General features: G+C 40.9%; 1 protein-coding gene across 7 annotated transcripts in view; it reads right to left on the bottom strand.

Moving 5' to 3' along the window:
- Nucleotides 1-485: 485 nt before the first annotated feature.
- Nucleotides 486-20,873, bottom strand: part of RAPGEF6 (Rap guanine nucleotide exchange factor 6) — a 117,672-nt gene continuing 97,284 nt past the window's right edge. For 3 of the 7 annotated variants that reach the window (XM_065848885.2, XM_065848886.2, XM_071814766.1), the window contains 9 exons: nt 20,801-20,824; nt 18,030-18,250; nt 15,995-16,180; nt 14,623-14,757; nt 13,139-13,252; nt 10,720-10,945; nt 9,292-9,803; nt 5,651-5,962; nt 486-4,047 (listed from right to left, as the gene is read on the bottom strand). In XM_065848885.2, the coding sequence (XP_065704957.1) occupies nt 4,022-4,047; nt 5,651-5,962; nt 9,292-9,803; nt 10,720-10,945; nt 13,139-13,252; nt 14,623-14,757; nt 15,995-16,180; nt 18,030-18,250; nt 20,801-20,824 (1,756 nt within the window). In that variant the 3' untranslated portion in view covers nt 486-4,021. The remainder of the gene's footprint in view (nt 4,048-5,650; nt 5,963-9,291; nt 9,804-10,719; nt 10,946-13,138; nt 13,253-14,622; nt 14,758-15,994; nt 16,181-18,029; nt 18,251-20,800; nt 20,825-20,873) is intronic. The other 4 variants (XM_065848891.2, XM_065848889.2, XM_065848888.2 and 1 more) reach the window with 2 other exon arrangements.

The following is a 20,873-nucleotide window of genomic DNA, read 5'->3' on the forward strand; positions in this document are numbered from 1 at the left end:
ACAAGTAATATATGTTGATTGTTTATTGATTCCAACATATTAATAGATTGGATAATAAACAGTACTTTTAAACATTCTCTTAACCAAAAATATAACAAATATTTACAATCACTCAGTAAAAATACAAAAAGCATACAGAGGCACTGTCTTTCTAAAAGACATAAGTGTAAGAGGTATCAAAAAATAGGAGACAAACATTGCTTGTTACAGAATACTTTACAATCACTGACTTGTGCAGTACAATTGCTATTGGAATATCATTACATCTGTGCAGTTTTGCCAATATGCTCACATATTTAGAATTTAATTAATACCAAGCTAAACTGCATTCCAGGTATATCAAAAATAAAGATAAAACAATAAAAAGCACAACATAAGCAAAAGCTGGGTTGGGAATTCAAGGTAGATTATCCTCTATACACGCGTTCTAAAATATAATGTGTAAAGCTTTTCTAAAGAGAGAGTATCCCTTTTTTTTTTGTGTGTGTGTGTGTGTGTGTGTGTGAAGGCAGTGGGAAGTTTGTCCTTTAAAAATCTAATTCTAATGTTTATAAAAATCCACGTGGCAGGTTCATGTTTCCACTGTTGCCTGCGAGGCAATGGCTGGGGAGATGATGGCAGGAGGTTTTGCATCCCCGCTGATGCCACAGAGGCGGCATCACCGAGGCTCAGCTCCTGGGGAAGGGCAAAGGCAAAGCAAATGAGCCAGGGAAGCAACACATGGTGAGCAAACACCCACCCGCTCCTGCACACGCACTCCGCAAACACGTGTCCTGCAAACACCTGCAGACATCACCTTTCCATTGCTTTGTATATTCGGGAGATGAAACCCGGACTCGGGGGCTCAACCATCTCATTTTCCCCTTTCTGCAACTGGAGAGGCCAATTAAAGTTTATAAAACCGCACTGCTTTTTCGGGGGGAACTACTTGGAAGTTTAAGCTTTATAAAGCATAATGAAATACTGTATGGTTAAATCACAAATAGCTGAAATTCATCTTTCACCCGCAAGTCGAGAGCAAACAAACAGCGGGCAGAGAGCAAACGGAGGTATGGCAGTGGAAGAACGTGACATGAGGCATTTTAACTGTTGATCAAAACCAGACCCCGAGTTCAAGGAAGCCGGTGGAGGTACCAAGCCTGGAGTCTTGTGATGCAGAAGACCTCACTTCATTCGAGCAGTGTACAACAGGTACTAACCACCATCCTGCTTCCTTTTCAATGACTGAAAAAAGGGATAATGTCTCTTCAAATCCATACCAGACACACTACATTTGGCTATCGGCCCCGATCAATGTGATCGGTTGATTTAAAAACAAACAAACAAACAAAAATCCCAGCAAGGACCAGCAGCGGCAAACCACACTGTGCGAGGCAGGAGAAGCAGTAGTAGCTCATTGTCCATAGTTTATGCAGTGACTTATTTACACCAGCTGTATTGGATATTAGGAAAATATGATTAGCAAGACTTCCATTCTAAAAACTTCCCAGTCTCCGGAAAGCCCTGCAGAACAGACGGATGCTGTTGATGTGCAAACACCACATTTTGATGGGTGATTTATTCAACTGCTCTTACGGCTGCCAAAGACTCCGACCCCACTCCTGGAGCTTTAACACATCCCCGATGGCAGTACGATCAGGTTTTCAGGGAAAAAGGGAGTCACCTTAGCAACAACACCCATCCCTTGTACTTTTGCTCAACAGGCTGAAATGAGCTGCAGCTCAACACCCGAGGTCACGGGAACTGTATGATTCAATTTACCTGGCACAACACAGATGATTTTGATGATTTTTCTGACAAAACACGAAGCCTGTTGCGCACTCCACGGAGAAGTTAACAAGCAACTACAGTTGATGGTGGGACTGCAAGGACTTGGATTTATATCCCACAAAAATATCAATTTAACACTTAAATATTATCAACATTACATGTGCTGAAAATAATTGCTCTGCCCTGCATTGCTTTGACACATTAATCTTAATTCATTAAGGCCTGTGCAGGTTCATTATATTCATTAAGGCCTCGAAAACAGCAAAATGCATTTATTATGATATACCTCAACTGATTTTTAAGATAATTTTTCAACCATTTGCTCCTCAGATACTTGTGCCAAAAAACTCCTGCAGCCAACCAATTACTTATGAATTCGGCATCCCTTCCTCAGCATCGCTGGTCATTCATGTCTCCCAAATTCCAATCAATTTGGGAAAGTTCCAGCCCCACGGTGATACCGAGCCTGGCACTGCGACGACTGCAGCCTCAGGTTGGGTCACACAGTCACCCAGAGGCATCAGTCCCGAGCTGCTATGGGGAAAGCACATCAAAGGCTTTGGGTTGTTTTTGGTACTTGTGTCACTTTCAGAAAATGTTGCATTCACCTTGCACCCCCTGCACACATACAGAAAAAAACAAACAAACAAACAACAACCAAACTTTAAAGCTCTTCACAACTGTGGATATAGAAATAATTTTTGAGGCACTGTAAAAATGACAAACATCTTCTTTCTAGCTTAGGCTGTAAACATCACAACAAAGATTTACAATTAAATGTTTAAATACATATTCACACATTCATGTCCAATTTCAACACTAGAATGGGGCATCGTGTGCTAGAAGAAAGAAACTGCAGGTATTTCCAGTTTTAGCCCTCTGCGCTCTGGCTGGCTAAGCGAAATCAAAGAAGCAATTTATTTGACCACAGTCAAACTAGACTATCACGTTTTAATATTGGCTGCTTGTAAGTCAGAACTCCACTGACATCAAACACCACCAGGATTTTTACCTAGGATTTAAAACAAAATGTTTTGAGATCATCCGTGTTTTCCAGATGAACACAACCGGGGTTTTTAAACCCATCATAAAAATTATTATATTCTTATATAAGCATTATGGCATTTAATCCACTTTCACAAATTTTACTGTGAAATGAAGGTGATTTATAATTTTTCTAAGATAACCTTTGCACCCAAATCCTGCACAACCCTGGTAAAAGGCCAGAACACGTGGGATGATCTTAAAACCCACAACACACGGTTCAGTTTTGGTTCGCAGCACCGCGCTTTGAACTCCGCGGGGCAAAACCTGGGGAAAGCTCTTTTGGGAAAGCTCCAGACCCCCCTCCCAGCTTCCCATGGGCTGTGGCTTCCGCATTGCAAATGATTATTGTATAGGGGAGCAGAGCACCAACTATCGCCTCAGTTGGCCGGCAGCTCAAAGAATTCCAATAATACTGGAGGGGCAGAGTGTTTTGTGAGGTCCGTGGAGGAAGAGCGGGCGGCACGGCTGCCTGCCCGACACACGCCGCTCCGCAGGGCTTTGTGCTCTATTCATATCTAATCTAAGCCCACTCTAAATCCATGTATTTCTTCACTGGGTGGTTCCCCATTTCTAGTTTTCTGTGTTTATTTTGAGAGCACAACAGTTTATGTGTAGCTAATTTACTATCACATTGACTAAACATTTATATTAGCCAACCAGAGCGCTCCCAACACAAATAAAGGAAATTCCCATCCAAAAAAATAAAAAAAATTAATAAATTATTTTCAGATATTTCAGTAATGTCCTTTGCTTTTGCCGACATTTTGATATATTTTTTGAAGTTCATAAAATAACACTCTTAGACTTGTAATGGTCATGTAGAAAATAACGACGGTGGAAAGCTACCAAATGATTATATGGTATGATACAGAAGAACGCTTCCCAGTTTCAAGCGGTGCTGACAACTGGTCCTCCCAAATGTGTGAAGCCTGGTCCATGTCCAGATACCGGTGTCGGTATCCAGGTAGTCAGAACGCTCCTTGAAAATGGTTTCCTATTTCAAAGGCAGAAATAGCTTTTTGTTTTAGGCGGTGGTAGAGTGAAATAAGGTGGAGAGACGTGACCCGACGCGCCCCGTCCCGTCCGCGCCAGAGGCGGCCGCAGCGGCCGAGGTCAGTAGCAGCAAGTCGTTAGCGGTGGCTAACGGAACCGTGCGGTCCTTCTCACATCCCTCCCGTTGTGGTTTCCAGCAACAGCCCAACGGTTAGACTGCTGATACTTGTTCGTCTTCTGCAAAACAAGAAAAAAAAAGCAAATTATTCCATCGGTTCCCTGCCTGGGACGCAGGTACACAACAGCACCCAGATATTTAATTACTGGTCTGTGAAGATTTCACTACTTCATCGTGATGTTTTCACTGTCTTAATCATTGATCACGACATATTCGGTATCAGCATTTATCAAATCCTCAAGTAGTCTGAGGCATTACAGTCATACAATAAAAATATATCGCAAAACAGAAGATCCCAGCTCCTCCAAAAATTATTAGCATGCAGCTCCCAATATCCCAAAAGCTACTGATTTGGGAGAACAGCCAGAAAATTACTTTCCAACATGCAGTGAGCATTGTATCGCAAATAAAATTAACCAAGCACTTTAAAAATAGTGTATCTAAAAGTGTATGGTTAAATTTCATGTAGAAAAATTTAGATTAAAATGTTTGAAGCAATTATTTCTTTATTTTTACATCAAAAACATCCCATGTCACAACTGAATTAATGCTGTGCAACTTTACATTTTACCGTAAGTTTGAATTGCAGTTCTAATATACATGTTAAATACTCCTTACATATTTTAAAGGGCCAAGATAGGATCATTTTGCATCAGGAATTGTTTTAATCTAAATCCACACTCATTTTAAGCCAGAATGAAATGGAAGGAAATGACCACACCATTCTATTAATAATAAAAACATGAGTTCACTAGCAAAGGGTACAGAGAGATCCCATCAGTGCAGAGGTACTGAAAGCAAATCAGCAGGTAAACAATTAAGCAGAAATTCGGCTAACTTGAAGTTAGTTTTGACACAATGTAAGAGCAGTCTTGTTCAGAAAGATCTCTTGCATTTTGGTCACCCGATACGTGCCATGCTTGGCAGCACTGGCTGTTGCTTCAAACAAGATCATGAAGAATTTAACTGGAAGAGACATTGTCAGGCCAAGTTGGGCTGAGAAGTCAGGTTTTATTTCCAGGACAGAGATTCACTGTTCTTTTGTCCAAGATTTTTAAACCCAGTCTCCAGAAATCTCTGTTGAGGCTTAAGGTAGCTTAATAGTAGCACATATGAATACAAATGTGAAACGAATTAAGAGTTGTATAACAACTCATCAATTCCAAATTACTCATTTTAGATCATCATCCTGATGCCATCCTAAAAACAGCGAGACATCAGTTAACCAACCCGGAGAGGCTGGAGCTTTTCTGCATGTCACTTATAGCCTGACAGTGTCCCTTAAAGCCATTGCCACCACTGAGTGGGGACAGATTTAAAAAAGAAATTAAAAATAGTAGCTCCATGCTCTTAAGTGTCTCAGTTGCGCTTTGGGAGATCTCATATGTATATTCATATACAATTCAATATCTGTTCGGTGTCAACATGCCTTTTTTTAAAGGGAAAGCATTCTTTTTTTTTTAAACGTGTGTATACCATGCATACACCTATGCATGTGTATACAGCCATACAAACATAATTGCATATTTAGAGATTAATCAAGTGTTAATCTCCAGGAATGCCCAAGAGAAAGCCCAGAACATCGTTGTGAAGTAACCACTGCCCAGACCCGATTCACACAGCAGCTCACTCAACATCTCCCGAGCCAGGTGTTGCACATACCATCCTCTTCACTATCTGCGTCAGGCATATCTGCTAGTTTGGGGCTGGACGGCTGCCGACTATGCCACTGAGGCATCTTCGATGAAATACAGGCCACCGGTTCGCTACCGAGAGAAGCTGATGAAAGTCTAGAGAGGTCACTGTGCAGCATCTTTGACCTCTGCACTGCCACACTATAGTCGGGAGGTTTTAGGTGTGGGTGGTGGGGCGATCCTTCCTTTATGTCCGCTAAAGAAATCCCCATATATCCCGGAGGGGTGGGCGGTGGCTCCCTATACCTATCGTCCTTCTTAGGTGAGGTGACACAGTACACTGGCACGAGAAATAAGCAATGGAAATGTTAAAGAAGAAAAAACAAAGGAAACAAAACGTTAAAAAATCATGAAATGTTACAATGGAAAAAACAGAAACTGATAACAAAATGCAAATGCAGAAACACTGGTTATAACGACAGGAGCAGGTATTTACGCTTTCATTTATGTTTTCTACTTATTTTAAGAAGTCAGAGCAGCAACAGAACCTGTGAACTCACTAGGCAAGATGCCAAAGGAGCAGACACAAGACTAAAACCTCCTCTGTGTTCAGTTTGCAGTGCAGAACTGATCGCTCCATGGCGGGACACCGAGGAGCTGCCGGCCGGAGGGAGAGCCAGCACGGCAATGCCGCCGGCCGCGGCCGCTCCCGCTCTCCCTTACGGGTTGCCAAACCGAAATGGAAGAAATTAAGGCAACTAGCCCAAAGTTACTTTGCACAGCGTGCGAGTATCCGATAGTAAGAACTGTTGGTTGACTTCAACAGCATCCACTTCATCATCCATCAGTGTCTTAAGAGAAACTCATTATAATACCACTGTATCAACTGATGTGTATTAAGACATTAAACCATCCAATCAGCTATGCTATAGGGTGAAAAAAAACCCAGAATCACATGAAACTGCTCCTGTGAGGCAAACCACATATAGGGCCTGCATTCATTATTTTGCATTTTCTAATAGTAACCAATGGCTTATCATGTCCACAGTTCTCTTCCCTGTCCATCAGCAGTTCAGATCACATAGGCTCTCAAACCAAAATCTAACTTTTCTTAAAGATCTCTCCCCTCCCACCCACCCGCAGGCCTGGGGCTCGTGTGCATGTTAAATTGGGCTTTTTCCATGTACATGTTGCAACAAGAGAGTTTCAAAGCTAGGGTAATTTTTTCAATCTATTAGTTGAGTGAATTTGCATTCTTCTGTTGATACGTTTTAACATGGATGCATGTTCAACACAGCTTCATTTATTTCAGCAACTGTAATATTATCTCACAAGAATGTGAATGAGTGAAAATAAAGGAGATTTCTTGTGTTGTGGACTTGTGAGACTCTGGGTGTTCGTATCAGAAATAAGAGCGAGTTCCTACCCGATGGCCTTGGTTCATGCTTGGGCTTATAGGAAAACAAAGCGAATTCATGTAATCTGGGTCTTTTGCAGATACACGTGAGTACAGGCAGAAATCTATACTGCTGATGTATAATAACCATTTTCATTTAACTAGCATTTAATTGCACCCCTATGAGAAAGGAGGGGAAGTGAAGGAAGCCTTCATCTCCCTGAAGGGATTGGGAAGGGCTGGGTCCTCCCAGCAAACCCCAATCTTCAGTCTGATGGATTTGCAGGACTGACAAGGGTGGGAATATTCTCCTTGAAAGGAGAAAGCTACAGGCTTCCTAGAGCCAATATCCAGCCTACTGCAACAATGGAAATGGGAATACTGTGCCCTTTTGTGAAGTTCCAATTCATAATACTTTAGGAATTCTAACAAATAAAACATTCTAAGAGCATTAAACATCCACAGCATTAAGTGTCTGTGATTTCCGTTGCCCACTCACAGCCTCAGGTTACAAAAACCCTCCACAAGGAATCTCCTTCCCAAGCACCTGACTACTCAAATATTGACTTCGTAAAGAAAACAGGGTGAAATTCCACACAGAGGCTAAGAGAAATGTATCTAAAAGGTAACAATATAAATTTTTATGTATACTATAGGTAAAAGTAATGGGAAAGCTTGTCCCTTTGGATGTACAGCAATGGCACAACCACCTCTCCACACCTTCTTTTCTTGTAAAGCAAAGGTTGCAGCAAGAAACGCTTGGTGTTGCAGAGGGTAGAAATGCACCTGAAGTTCTGAAGCCATCGCAATTATGGATTCTCCCTTGACCACATCCTGCCATCAGTATGTGGGCAGTGTCTTTCCAGCTCTGTTTTAAAGGTTTCAGGCAAGAAAGCTTCTGCCAGTTCTTGTGGGGGACTGTTCAACACCAGCGCTCATTAAGCAAATTAACTGAAGATCCTTGTTTTGTTTACAATACTCTGAAATCATGCAGTCATTACAGACTCTGGCAACAAGCTGTTTGTAGAGAATAAACAAATGGTGATATAAAGTGAAAATACCTTTGGCATATTGTATGATGGTGAATGGTTAACAGATTCACATTTGCAAACCAGGAATTATATCCACCTCTATCAGATGTTTGCTTAAGGAGACATAAGCATGCCCTGCTGAAGCACGTTGCTGAGTCTTTCTTACCACTGTGCTATGACTGCACAAGGGAGGAAACCTATACAGTGCTGTGTGTAAATAAAATTAAGATAATGGGGAAGAGCTGTGAGTAAAGATGGAATGTACTGAAGAGCTAACACACCATCTCCTAAAAGAGCTCAGAGGCCCAGGAGCAGCTTTGAAAGCTGCAAGGGCAGAGCACAGGCACAGGAGTGAGCAAGTTTTCTGCAAGGCTGCACCACGCTGCCTTTCTTCTGCAAAGGCAAGGAGCAGGAACGCAATCCAAGACCTCCAACCCACGTGTGATGTTTATTCAGGCAATTATCTTTGATAACATAAACGCCTCTAGCAATCCAGTCAGTAACTAAACTGCATTTCAGCTGCACCCCCAACTTAGTCTAGAAAGCTTTGCACTCCATGTTTTATCTTGTTCTTAACCCAGCTCCTTTAGTTTTAGTAGGATAGGGAAAGAACATCTTGCTCGGTAGAACTATGCATCTTTGAAAAGACATTAGTTTTTCTCCTTTCATACAGAGTCAAACTGCAGTTGTATGACCAAATAAATGGCAGTTTAGCACAGCAAAGACAGGAAGGGAATCTGCTTTCCCCTTGAGCTTCCCGAGCCCAAAGCCCTGTGCCCCAACTCCAGAGAGCGGGAAGAGCTCTGTACTGCTCAGTCATGCTTTTCCCTCTCAGGTTCTTGAAAAGTCTGTATTATATGGACTACAAGAAGCCATGTTTGTTGCTTCTTGCCAGAGGAACATCTACAGTGATGTAGACTCCAAAATCAATGACGATTCCAAAGTCGTCCAAAAAATAAAAGGTCATACCACTGAGAGGAACTGGCTTGACATTTTCACGGAGACAGTTCTCGTGCAGCCCCATACAGTGACTGGGAAGCATGCTAGTTTATTATTTCAGTTTTCCTAGTGAAAGAGAAGCTGAAAACACACTGTCTGTGCAGTGTTCTGATTAAAAGCACATGTAAAGCTGAATTTAACATGCCATCGAGCCCCCAGACCTACTGATGTCATTTCTTAACAGCTTAATATTAAAATGAAAAACAGAGGTAGAAGCTTCCACAAGCTGTTGGCTTGGCTTACCTATCAGGCCTTTTTCTGTACTTGAAGTAACAGTTTTATAAGTTGTATCAGTGCCTGGTTTAGAGTCCAAAACCTCCGTCTGCTCTGCTGTAGAGTTCTCCAGCCCCCTTCGCTTAATTGTCCCATAGTTTGTCTCATAGGTGTCCGACAAGGAGCTAGAGGAGGCCCAGCTCTGCCGAGACTGATCCAGCTCCACACTGGCTTTCGACTGCCTGTTGGTTTTGGAAAAGGCATCAGAATACAAATAAGCCTCTTCGGAGAAACAGTTTGTGGGATCGACTTCAGCTATAGGTCCATCCAGCTGGGTGTGCCGGTAAGAATTGAGGAGATCCCAGCTCTTCTGGTTGGGGATATTCTGGAAGTTGTCATGAGAACTACTTGAGCATGAGGTCCAGCTTCCCCGGCCGCTGTCTGCTGCCTCTACCGTGATGTGCTCGTGGGAGATCTCCTCGTTGCTCATGGAGGACGTGAAAGCCATCCCTCTGATAAGAGCAGGCCTAGTGATTGACCAACTACATTTGAAAGCAACAGGAAGCAGAAAAGAAATATAAAATTAACCAGCTTTTAAAATAAGAGTGATGTACTCAGAGACAATTACCTGGTTTTAAAGGCAACTAATCTCTGGTTTTGGAAGAAGTACACAGCAAAGTCAAGGCACATGGGAACACTTCCAAGCGACACTGTTATTCCTGACTCATTACTGCACATGGCAGAAGGGAAGTTATTCCCAAGGAAATAACAAATCTGCAACAGGCATTACAAGCTTGACCCCAGATCCATAAAAATCTGGTCCACAGTGGCTTTCCTCTATCAACCACAGCGAGATGGTATCTGACAGCAAGCAGAGGAGTAATGACCTCTTAGTTTCAGACTACTACCACCTTTTTCTTTGCATTTATAAACTAAAACCAAAATAAATACATAGAATAAAAACCAACCCCTTCACTGGCAGCAACTAGAAGTTGTTTAGACAGAGGGGCGGTAGTTGTATTTCACGAATATTAGGAAATATTGGGCACAAATAACATCTGTGGAAATGATCTGGAGTGACACATTCTGAAACTCCAGCACAAAATCTCCTGTTTAAAGAAATGGCTGCTAAAAGCTCTGATTGCTGTCAATACATAACTAAGGGGTGAAAAAAAATCAAGCCAGTTTTGCCTGAATGTAGAATACATGAAGTTACAATTGCTAGACTCCATTTAAGTCTCAACTGTTTCTGGTTATGTTAACAACTGCATGGACAGCACATTAAAATCCAACACTAACCCTCAGCAGTTTACTGACATGCTGTGAAATCGAAGAATGTTTCTTAGACACATGCAAACAATGTTTTTTTCCCCTTGCTTTTCCATTTTATAAATTCTAGCATAAAAACTGCTTTCTTCCCTCCAAAACCCACTGAAACCAAAACCAGTTGTGTCTTACCCTGGGCATGACTGGCCATAATCAGCCAGAGGCTGAGGATGCTCTTTTCTCTCTGTGCCCCCCGAATCCACCACAATGAGCGACTGGGACAAGCTCCTCTCGTCCTGCAGCGCTGCCGACATCGAGTCCACCGAGCAGTTGCTCACGATGCTGGAGCGGGATGAAATCTCACTGTGGCTGGAGTCTGAGAAGTTATCAGACTTAGTGGAAGGTATGAGGGCATAGCCTAAAGGAGAGGAAAAGAGAACCTCTTGGTCAACAAGTAATTTGAGCTTACTAGGTAAGACAACGAAGAATTAACAGGCACATTTCAGCGAGGATATTTAGAAGAAACAATCAAACCCTGTTTGCGCACAATTGGTCCACCGAAGTTTTTAGCGTACTAAAGATTTTAGCATCTATCATTTATTTAGTCTCGTGACACCAATAATCCACCTGCAACTCCACTACCCTCCAGATCAGATGGTTAATCCTGTGTAAACAGAATTGACATTTGCAGCATGAATAGTGGGTGGACAGATCAGGTCTTCCTGACTCTGCAAGCACCGAGCTCTCTTGTATGAATGCAGTGCGCTTTCCACTATCCCTCTGCCCTGCTCTCATGTGAGACTCGAAAAGACTTTGGCAGTGGACGAGGAGATGCTAACTAAGGTAAAAGTCAGCTATTAGCACTCAGGGATTAGCCATATGGCCCACTTCAGGTTTATTATCTGTTCCAAAATTAACAGATCAGGAAGTAAAAGCAGAAAACACAACTTTGGCAGGAGCTGGACCAGCCACCGGCGTCGCTCCCGCAGAGGGGAAACAGCTGAAGACCTCACCGGTTTCAGAGCAGTTGTGTGTTGTTCCCCTCTATCTGAGGGCAAAAGGTCTTCTACTGACTGTGGTGGTGTTTGGTTTTGGGTTTTTGTGGTTTTTCTTTGTTTTGTTGGTTTTTTTCTCTAAATTCCCAGTGGGTTTCTCTATAGCAAATTCACTGCATGTCAGGGAAGATATCCCTGTCTTCACTGAGAGAAAACAGTCTATGATATGCCTTACATTATGCCCATAAAACGATAATATTAGAACCTTTATTTGAAAATATTGGATCATCAACTGCTTCATGTATAGGTAAACAAGCATGGTCTGTCTTTACAGAAGACCATATTAATACACTGTTGACACACCCCTCAGATAAGCATTTTTCCCGAATTCCTGCCATTCACTCAATTCTTTACTTCATTTCTACCTACATATGCCTTTGAGTTGGACTGCCATATATTTACACCAATTGGCTGAAAATGTGAAACACCCAGGCAGTGTAGAAGCCAGGCCAGTGATACACACAACTTAATACAGATGACTGATGCCATCAAGTGTGTAAAAAACCAAAGGTCATATAATATGGCATGTAGAGCCACTGGTATACGTGCCACTGAGCATACAGCTCATAAATGGAGAGATTTCACAGCTTAAGCTGGATTATTGCTGTAAGATTTTAAGAGCAAATATGAGCATTAAATATCAATACTATCGAGCTAAGAACACAACTATACTGCAGCAAGTAATGTTGTCACAGCGCATGTTAAGATGTTCTTTTCAAGAACTTCAAAGGTCTGGACAGCAAAAGGCCTCTTCTTCATTAAAGAGATTAACACTATCTGAAAGTTGAGGCATTAAATAATGGCACACATATGCAAACAGACTAAATGCAAGTCTTTGCTGGGCTGAAAAGGTTAAAGATGTAACCAATGCAAATATACACTAACTGGAAGTGAGCATTTGATTTACATCATATGAGGGACTATCTAGAGCCTAATTAAAAGAATGTTGCAGAACTTACTGTTTCACTGGCATTTGCAAAACACTAAGTAACAGAACTGACACTGTACCTGTTCCTTGATTTTCTAAACTTCACATTACTGTCTTCACTGCACTGTAAGGGTGATTAGCTACACATAACTGACACAAATATCTGGAAGGGAAGCACACTGAACAGCTTAAACGTATCAACAAATAATGCTAAAATAACTTAGACAACATTGGTATATCTGTCACAAAGTGGACATCACAATCTTTATTCTAAAAATACATCATATCGTCTTCCTTCTCCTTCTAGACTTCATGCACAGGCAGTAAGATGTCCACAGACTGCTGTTGCTACAGATACTTGCTGTACTCAGAGCATCACTGTCTTTCTCCTTTTGGTTTTCACTCCCTTCCGAGGCTTCAACGTGCTCCGGTTCCCTTTTTGCAGTAAAAGCTGTTCTTTCCCTGGAGAAGCTTCTTTCCCTAAGTCTTCTAAACCGGAGTCCCATCGTTCTCCTGTGCTCAGCTTCTGCCTTTTTACTCTCATCCTCTCCTTCTCCCTTTTCACTTATGTCAGAACTGTCTCTTGCTTTGACAATCATCCAAATTTTCTTTTGTAAATAAGCCCCACCTATTCCGTAGCTGCGTTGTCCACTGTTCTTGTTGCTGGTTTCACTGGCGAGTGATGAGGAAGAGCCAGAGAGATTCATCTGACTGCAGTTATCCGACCTTTGGATGTTACCAACTACAATAAAGTACAGACAGGCAGATCTTGGTAAATGATGAGATCAATCACAGCAAAAATAACGTGCTGATTTTAAAACGACTTTTTTTCAATCCTATTTGCATATCACTTGGGTATAGCTCAAAAGAAAATGAAATCTAAGATCAAGTGGAACGTGTTCATGCCTATAATTATATCTTTCAGCTGTCTGTGAAGCACCTAATTTTAGTTCAATGAGCCATTAACACAACACATACAAGGTACGGATCACCCCAGTCAAATTAGATCAGTGCTAAAAATACGCTGAAAGCAAGTTGAATTAATGAAATAATCCCAAAGAACAAAGTATTCTTTTCAAAGAGCAAGATGAAAGTTAACAAAAATAACATGTTTATAAGCAATGCTCAAAACTCTCAGTGGAGCCAAGTTTGGCAACACAAGTAATTAAGCTTCTTATACAGATGCTGTGTTGAAGTAAAAGAAGTGGCATTCTCCTACAGGAAACAGGATCTTGTGAAGGCAGAAGTGGACGGAGCAGCACGATCTGCCACTGAAAGGGTGAGAAGATGCAGAAAGTCGCCGTGCGGTGCCATGCGAATCCCTCAGTGAGTCAAAGCAGCACAGAAGGGAGGGAGAGACACCTTACACCGTCCAACACCGACCGCACCGGCTGACTACAAATGGTGTTAAAGAGATTGCAAATGAATTCCCATCCAAGGTTGACTAATGATGAAGTGATGCGGGTCTTTTAAGACGAAGACATCAAAAATAAAGGGATTCTCAGGGCATCATGATAGACAGGGATGTATACAAAGCCCTGTGCACAAGAACAAAATATACGAATAGTGACTTGAGGATTTGGATGCACTATTTTTGCAGCCACCAAACCATGTGTTCTGGAGAACTATGACAGCATTTTATCTCCAGCTCCATCTAACCACCTGATATTCCAGCTACCTGAGGCAAAAACATAAGATGCCTCAACAGCCACAGTTTCTGCGCAACTCTGTCGTCTTCAAGAAATCCCCAGGTTTGCAAATCCCATTTGTATAACCGGCAACCTAAATGCGAACTGACAAACTGGCAGGTGTCAGCACTTAAGATCTATTGGGAATTCTGTCAGTACGTCAGCAGTTTTTAAGATAAAAACCTGTTCCCCTTTTTAAACAGGTGACTTTCAAGGCCAAAACATATAAATACACTGAAAATCTACGTCTATTCTTAGACATGATTCTGTTCTTGACGTGAAGATTCTAAACTACTATTTCTCTTACATGTCATAACCAACAAATATTCCTGCTACGGCCCACCCTGGCTTTAGTCCAACCCAGGCAGGGGGTGCCAAGAGGGATGCTGCCCTGCGCCCCGGAACGTCCCCGCAGCTCACGTACCTTTGCGCGGAGAGCCCTGAGGAGAAGCAGGGGGGCTGGAATGCAAAGACGACGCCATGGACATGGTGTCATCCGCTTGTTTCTTACTACTTACTTCCTCCGATAAGCTTAATGACTTCTGTGGGGAGCCTGTACCTACCAAAACAACAGAATCACTTACTGCATATTATTCTTCTTTCAAGTTAGTGATATCTGTGTAAACTACAAATGACACCATGTTAAACAAACACTGGAGTATTCAGCAAAGAGAGGAGCAGATGCTCAGATGAATTCTACACATGGCAGCCTGCATTTAGAATTTAAAACTATTTCTGTCACAGTCAACAAGTCAGTTCAAGATCTTCTGAATCAGGACCTTTCAAATCCGCACTTACTTAGGAAGTTTAGCAAAACCTTTGTGCCACTGTACTTTGCAAACTGATAATTTGGTCTTTCTTGTTCAATTTACAGAGGACACAGTGCTGAGAGGTTAATTTAAGTTCTCCATAGCTTGTTTGATTAACATGTAACACAGGAATGAAGGAACACCTCTCAGCAAAGCTGCTGGAACACAGCAAGTTGCACAGGCTTTTAAGAGGAGACTTGAAATAAATACTAACTGGAAACATTATTTTATATGCTGCAATATACTGTTTTCTGAAGCTATTTTAATAGATATTGATTGTATATCACAGAATCATTTAATATCATTCACTGACTGCAACTAACACTATTTAATAACCCACAACTGTAGCTTTCAAACGACACAAGTTATGCAAACAGGACAAAAGTATTTTAATACCTAATACTGCTTTGCAACTAGCCAATATGGAGACAGAAAAAAACTGATGCTCACTAGGAGCAACTAACAGCACATGTTGCTTCACTTGACAATAATATTGTTATAATGGCGTTCTGAAGTTAAAATAATAAATGTCTGTGATTTGTCTCAATGATTTCACCAAAACATTTAATACTTCATTTTGTCAGGTACGCAAACAAGCAATGTTGTTCTCCTCCATGTGTGCAAAATACCTTTAGAATGCAGAAATACACAGTAAAAGACTTAACACTCTACATCTAATCGGTTCAAGAGAGATATTAATATCACTTTAATTAGAACGTGCTCTTTGGTTCAGGAAAAAAAAAATTAAGAGTATATTTGGAGACAGTGCTTTGCTATTAGCTGTTTTAAGAAAAGTTAAAGATTGTGCAAATGACTAAGTACATGGCACACTCCTTTAAAACACAGTAACATGCTTCAGCTTTTAAAGGGAATGAAGTAAATGAAGCCCAATGGTATCTCAAATGCTCCACCCAGCTACGAGCAGCTCCTCCCTCTTATTTACTTAATCAATAAAACTCTCCAGACAGGTGAACTGAAGATACTCACTGAATGTGACATGATCCTTTGTCAGCCCCTTTTTTCTACTGGGGTATAAATTCACAGTCGGAACCTGAAGAACTTGACTCATCCTGTTTTGCTGATGGGCTTTAGTGCTTTGGCCAATTGATCTCATGGGTACTGGAGACATTTCTGAGGATTTCGCTCCTCTTCTTTCACTTAAATTCTTTGTCACTGTTATGGAAAAATGGCATATAAATATCTTGCACTGTGAATGGCAGGATTCTAACAGTCATTTGAGTACTCACCGCCAGACAAAGCCACCATGGCACGAAGCAGATAAAACATATTTGAAACTATTTCTATTCCAAACGCACCTATCTTGTTACACTGAAGAGGCTGCTATGTAAAACGGCACAAAAAAAACCAACTCGTGTCTTTGAAGTTTCTTAAAGGTGCTTTATCAAAAGACAAAAAAATATGATTTATTTCTACCACAATTAAGGTCCATGTTGTAGACATTTGTACATAAAGTGCTAAAGCAGAAAGGCATCTCCTTTGAAATTACTTTCCTTTTTTGAAGTTTATGAAAAAAAGGACTTCATTTGCTTAATTACCTGGAGTAAAACATTACGTACATATTCCCTAGTTTTACTTCCGAGTATCTATGGCTAGCACTGTGCAAACAAAGTTTTAAATGATTTATTAAAAACAATTGAAAAACAACCTGATAGCATCTATGTTTGTCTCCTGGGCACACTATGGCCACCTGCTATGTTTGCACAGAGACTCATCCTGACATGATTTAATTCATTTTTTTGGCATGGGGAGCAAAGCACAAAAGCACAACAGCGTCACCTCTAAGCAGAAGCTTTCAGTGCTATTACGCATCGAGCTGAACACGGCACAAGGTGAACACCTCTGCTAGCAATGCACGATGCTGTACCTATTTTTAGTCAGAGCTACCTGTGATTTCTGGCGACCTCAAGCACAAGACCAGTGGGAATGCACAGAATTTAAAATTTTTAAAAAGGGAATCAAGTATGGCCATTTTCAAGATTCCTACATCAGTGCTATTTAAAAGGAAATGTTAAAAAAAAAAATCGCATAGGAAGGCATCTTATGAAATAACAAGGATTTGCATTCTTAATATTGAATAATGGAAAGGGTGTAACATTTTCTCTTCAAAATGCCATCTCCTAGTCATGCTTTTAACTTGCCTCGTCAGAGACAAAACAGTATTTGAGGACAAAAGGTCTTAAAATTCTACATTCGGACAACAGACAAGCATCAAACATTATTTTGATGAGCCTGGTTGCTACTCTTCCGTTTTGAAACAAACCTGCCTTGCAAGCAAGTGAAAATTTCTAAGGATCAGAATAGAAAGTATTTACCATTTCTCATTTTTAAATAAGAATTTCCTGAACTGTGCAAGACAGCAGGTCAGGTAACGCTTTGTTTAGTTAGACAGCTGCACTGGAGTTCAACTGATGAAAACTGTCCTGCTGTAGCCCTCACTTTTTGACTGTCAAGCCACGACAATCCCATCAGTCAATATTGACCTAACTTCTCCTTCTCAACAATCTTCATTTATTCAAAACCATAATCCATTGCAGTTTCTATATTGATTTTGTCTCTTTTCATTTTCTTGCTGTTCATATGGTAAATGTTACTTTTATCCTTCCTAATTCTGTACAAGGACAACAGGGCAAGAATAGAGCTGATGTACTATTGAATTTCCTTCCAGGCTGCTGAAAAGACACACTGTTTAAGAACTATAGGTCAAAATAGAAAACATCACTGCAGTTGCTGAGCTCAACCAAGATCAGAAGATAAATGCTGGTTTGCTGAAACTGTCACTACATGAACTGACAAACACACACTTATTAATACTGGAGCGTTTCTTCTTGAAGGGAGAAACAAATGAGTATTTCTAGGGAAGGAACAAGATTTTTGTAAATCTTGTTTTTTATAAATATATTACTTATATATAATACACAATATATTACAGATTGTTTATAATATATTCATAGTATAAATTTATTTTTACAAACCACACCACCATTCTAGATCCCTTACTTACGAGTGCTATATGCCGGCTCACACTGAAGTGACAAGATTTGAATCTTCTCTTCGTCGGTCTCCACATTGAGGTTGGACAGGTACTGCTTCACCTTCCTCGCCATCTGGGCGTCCTCATACAGCTTCTTGGCATTCAGAAGCGAGCTGCGTCGGGCACGTTTTTTGTGAGCACCTCCCTGTACATCCAGCATGTTCGAGTTCGTGCTGCCCTGGCTCAGAGACCTAGAAAAAAGCAAAGCGGCAAACGTTTAGTTCTCAGTAGCAAATAGGAGCTACAGTAGCATACGCCAAAGCAGATTAATACCAATAATCTTCAGTTAGGGCTAGTGCATGCTGATGTAAATGAGTTAAAAAGATGAACAGCATTAAAACAACACTTGTCTTAAAATATTCGGGTAAATTGATAGCAGCAATTTGAATCTAGAGAAGGATTGCGCATGAAAGTGCGGAATCAGCAAGAATGAGGCACAACGCTGCCTAAAGGACCCGTTTAGCTCTGCTAAGGAATGGCAGTCTTGTTCTGCAAAACCCACATAGGCTATTTCAGCTGTGGACTGCAAGAGCGGACAAACTTCTTAACTTTATTCAATTAAAGCATTTGGTACCCACTATCTGCATCAGGCTTACAACAGAAACTTCTTGCAGTTCAGCCAAGTACAGAAGTGAGTGACTCGTGTAATCCTCTTAGAAAACTGAGCTGCTGACAATGCTCAAATAAAGGGAAAAATTATGTTACATATGCAAAGTACATTATATCACACACTTAACTTCTCCAATTCAGTAAAAACATCCGCAGTAGAGCAGCTCATTAAAAAAATGTATCCCAACAAAGGTCAGGAAGGCAGCGATAATATACATATGTCCAGACTGCCACCTATGAAAGATGATGCTCCTAATTCTGAGCCACCAATTCTATCAGCAACAGAAGCAAAAAATAAATAATCCCCAAATGGTTCACGTACATCAGTAACTCTCCCTGACAGTCACTCCTGGTCACACTGAATCAGTGACCAAACCCCTGATACTGGTGTCATTCAGACATACAAATCACCTCTGAACTTTCCAAAGTCCTACAGCCACACCAGTTCTAATCCATTTTTCAATAAAGTGAGGTCACGGTATATGTTACATGTAAATTCTAATGGAAAGTGTCAATAAAGTTGTTTATAAATTTGTTTGTGTGTGTTTTGTTTGGTTGTTTTGGTTTTTTTTTTTTTAACTTTCAGAAGAATATTTTAAAAGGCTAAATTATTTCTAAAGATGTTTGTCAAGATCTTGGGAGGGTTTATAGAACCACAGGTGGCAGAATAAACAATTTCCAGCACTGAAGAGCCATAACAGCTAGAAGAGTCAGAATGAAACATTGTTTGAGGAATTCTAAGGAATAAAGCACACTGAGCTTAAAAATTAAGAAATGGTAGGAAACAGCTGACTGCAGTATTTGCAAAGATGTTAGATAAATCAGTTGAAGAGAAAATGTAAGACTAAAAACTGGTAGAAAAGTACAGCTTAATTAAATTAAAAAGTAATTTATTAGAGTCAAAGAGAAGCAAAAGGCACAATGGACTGTTCACACCTATCCAAACTGAGGGGGCACTCCTATCTCCTACGGATAACAACGAAGCTCATATCTATTATATAATGAAATAGGAAACTGCGTTATGTTTATTTTTAATGATATAAATATTTTATTGGTTATGTACACACTGTATTTAAGTCTGGACTTGATTTTTTTAAGGCAATTTCATGCAGTTTCCTTTAAAAATGAGTTTTCCTTATTCACTCGTGTTGATAGTAATCCCAAGGGCTAGAAATTCCGGTGGCTCCGGTTGGATCCCTGGTATTTCTTCCCATGAGCTGATCACTGAGCACCTAACGCTGCCAGCCGAGCCCTCCTGCTCCCGGGGCACCCACACGCTGGAGATCGCGCATCGGGGACGAGCATCCAAACCTGCTCTCCCCAGTCTGCCCAGCACAAGCCCTGGTACCACCCCCATCCTTGCTGGGGGAACAATCTGTGCCGGACACCCGTTGCTGATAAATCGCGTTGCCGCTTGCAGAGCCATTGTAGGAGGGCAAAGCACCACGAGCGTTTCTGCCTCCATCCTCTATGTAAAATGTTTAACTTCGGTACACACAGTTTATGGGCAAAAACACACATAAGAACATACAAAATACGGCTACAATGTCATCTTGAAAATCACTGCCACCTGTCAGCTGGGAATTTCACTTGCCAATCTTGGCACTCTCATTTGTAGTAATTTCATTATTCAGTCCTTGTACAATCAAGACTCCCAGTGAAATCAATGAGGATTTTAGTTCATGAAACGTGCGATACGTTTTAAATACATACTAAAAATGAATAAAGACTGAATTCAAACTTTGGGGGGAAATCGCTATAGCATTATCACAATGCAAAGTGTCGCTGTAGTTTAAAATGCAGAAGGGGTTAAACTTCTATGTTACACGTTTCAAAGCAAGTTCTTTATTTCCCAAACATTCTGCCTTCCAATATAACTGCACAGCAGGTTTTTTTATGCATAAAGCCAAAACTCAGACAACTTATCTAGTACACAAAAGCAACTCAGAATTTTTGTAGCTGCGGTATAACGCTGGCTGTAACCCCTTACTCCTGTGTTCCAAAAAACATGTATTGCAAGGTTAATAAAATGCATGCTGTATTTCAGATGCATGCACTAACGAGGAGGATGCAGTATGTTAAAGAGTTGCATAATCTTTATTTATCTTAGTTGCATTCATCTCTACACTTACCCCAAACTTCTCCACCTCTTCTTCCTGTAAGCAAGAGCCATATACATTGAAGCATGTATTTGAACAGAAAAGC

Source organism: Patagioenas fasciata, chromosome 14 (assembly GCF_037038585.1).
Source record: "Patagioenas fasciata isolate bPatFas1 chromosome 14, bPatFas1.hap1, whole genome shotgun sequence".
Lineage (NCBI taxonomy): Eukaryota > Metazoa > Chordata > Aves > Columbiformes > Columbidae > Patagioenas > Patagioenas fasciata.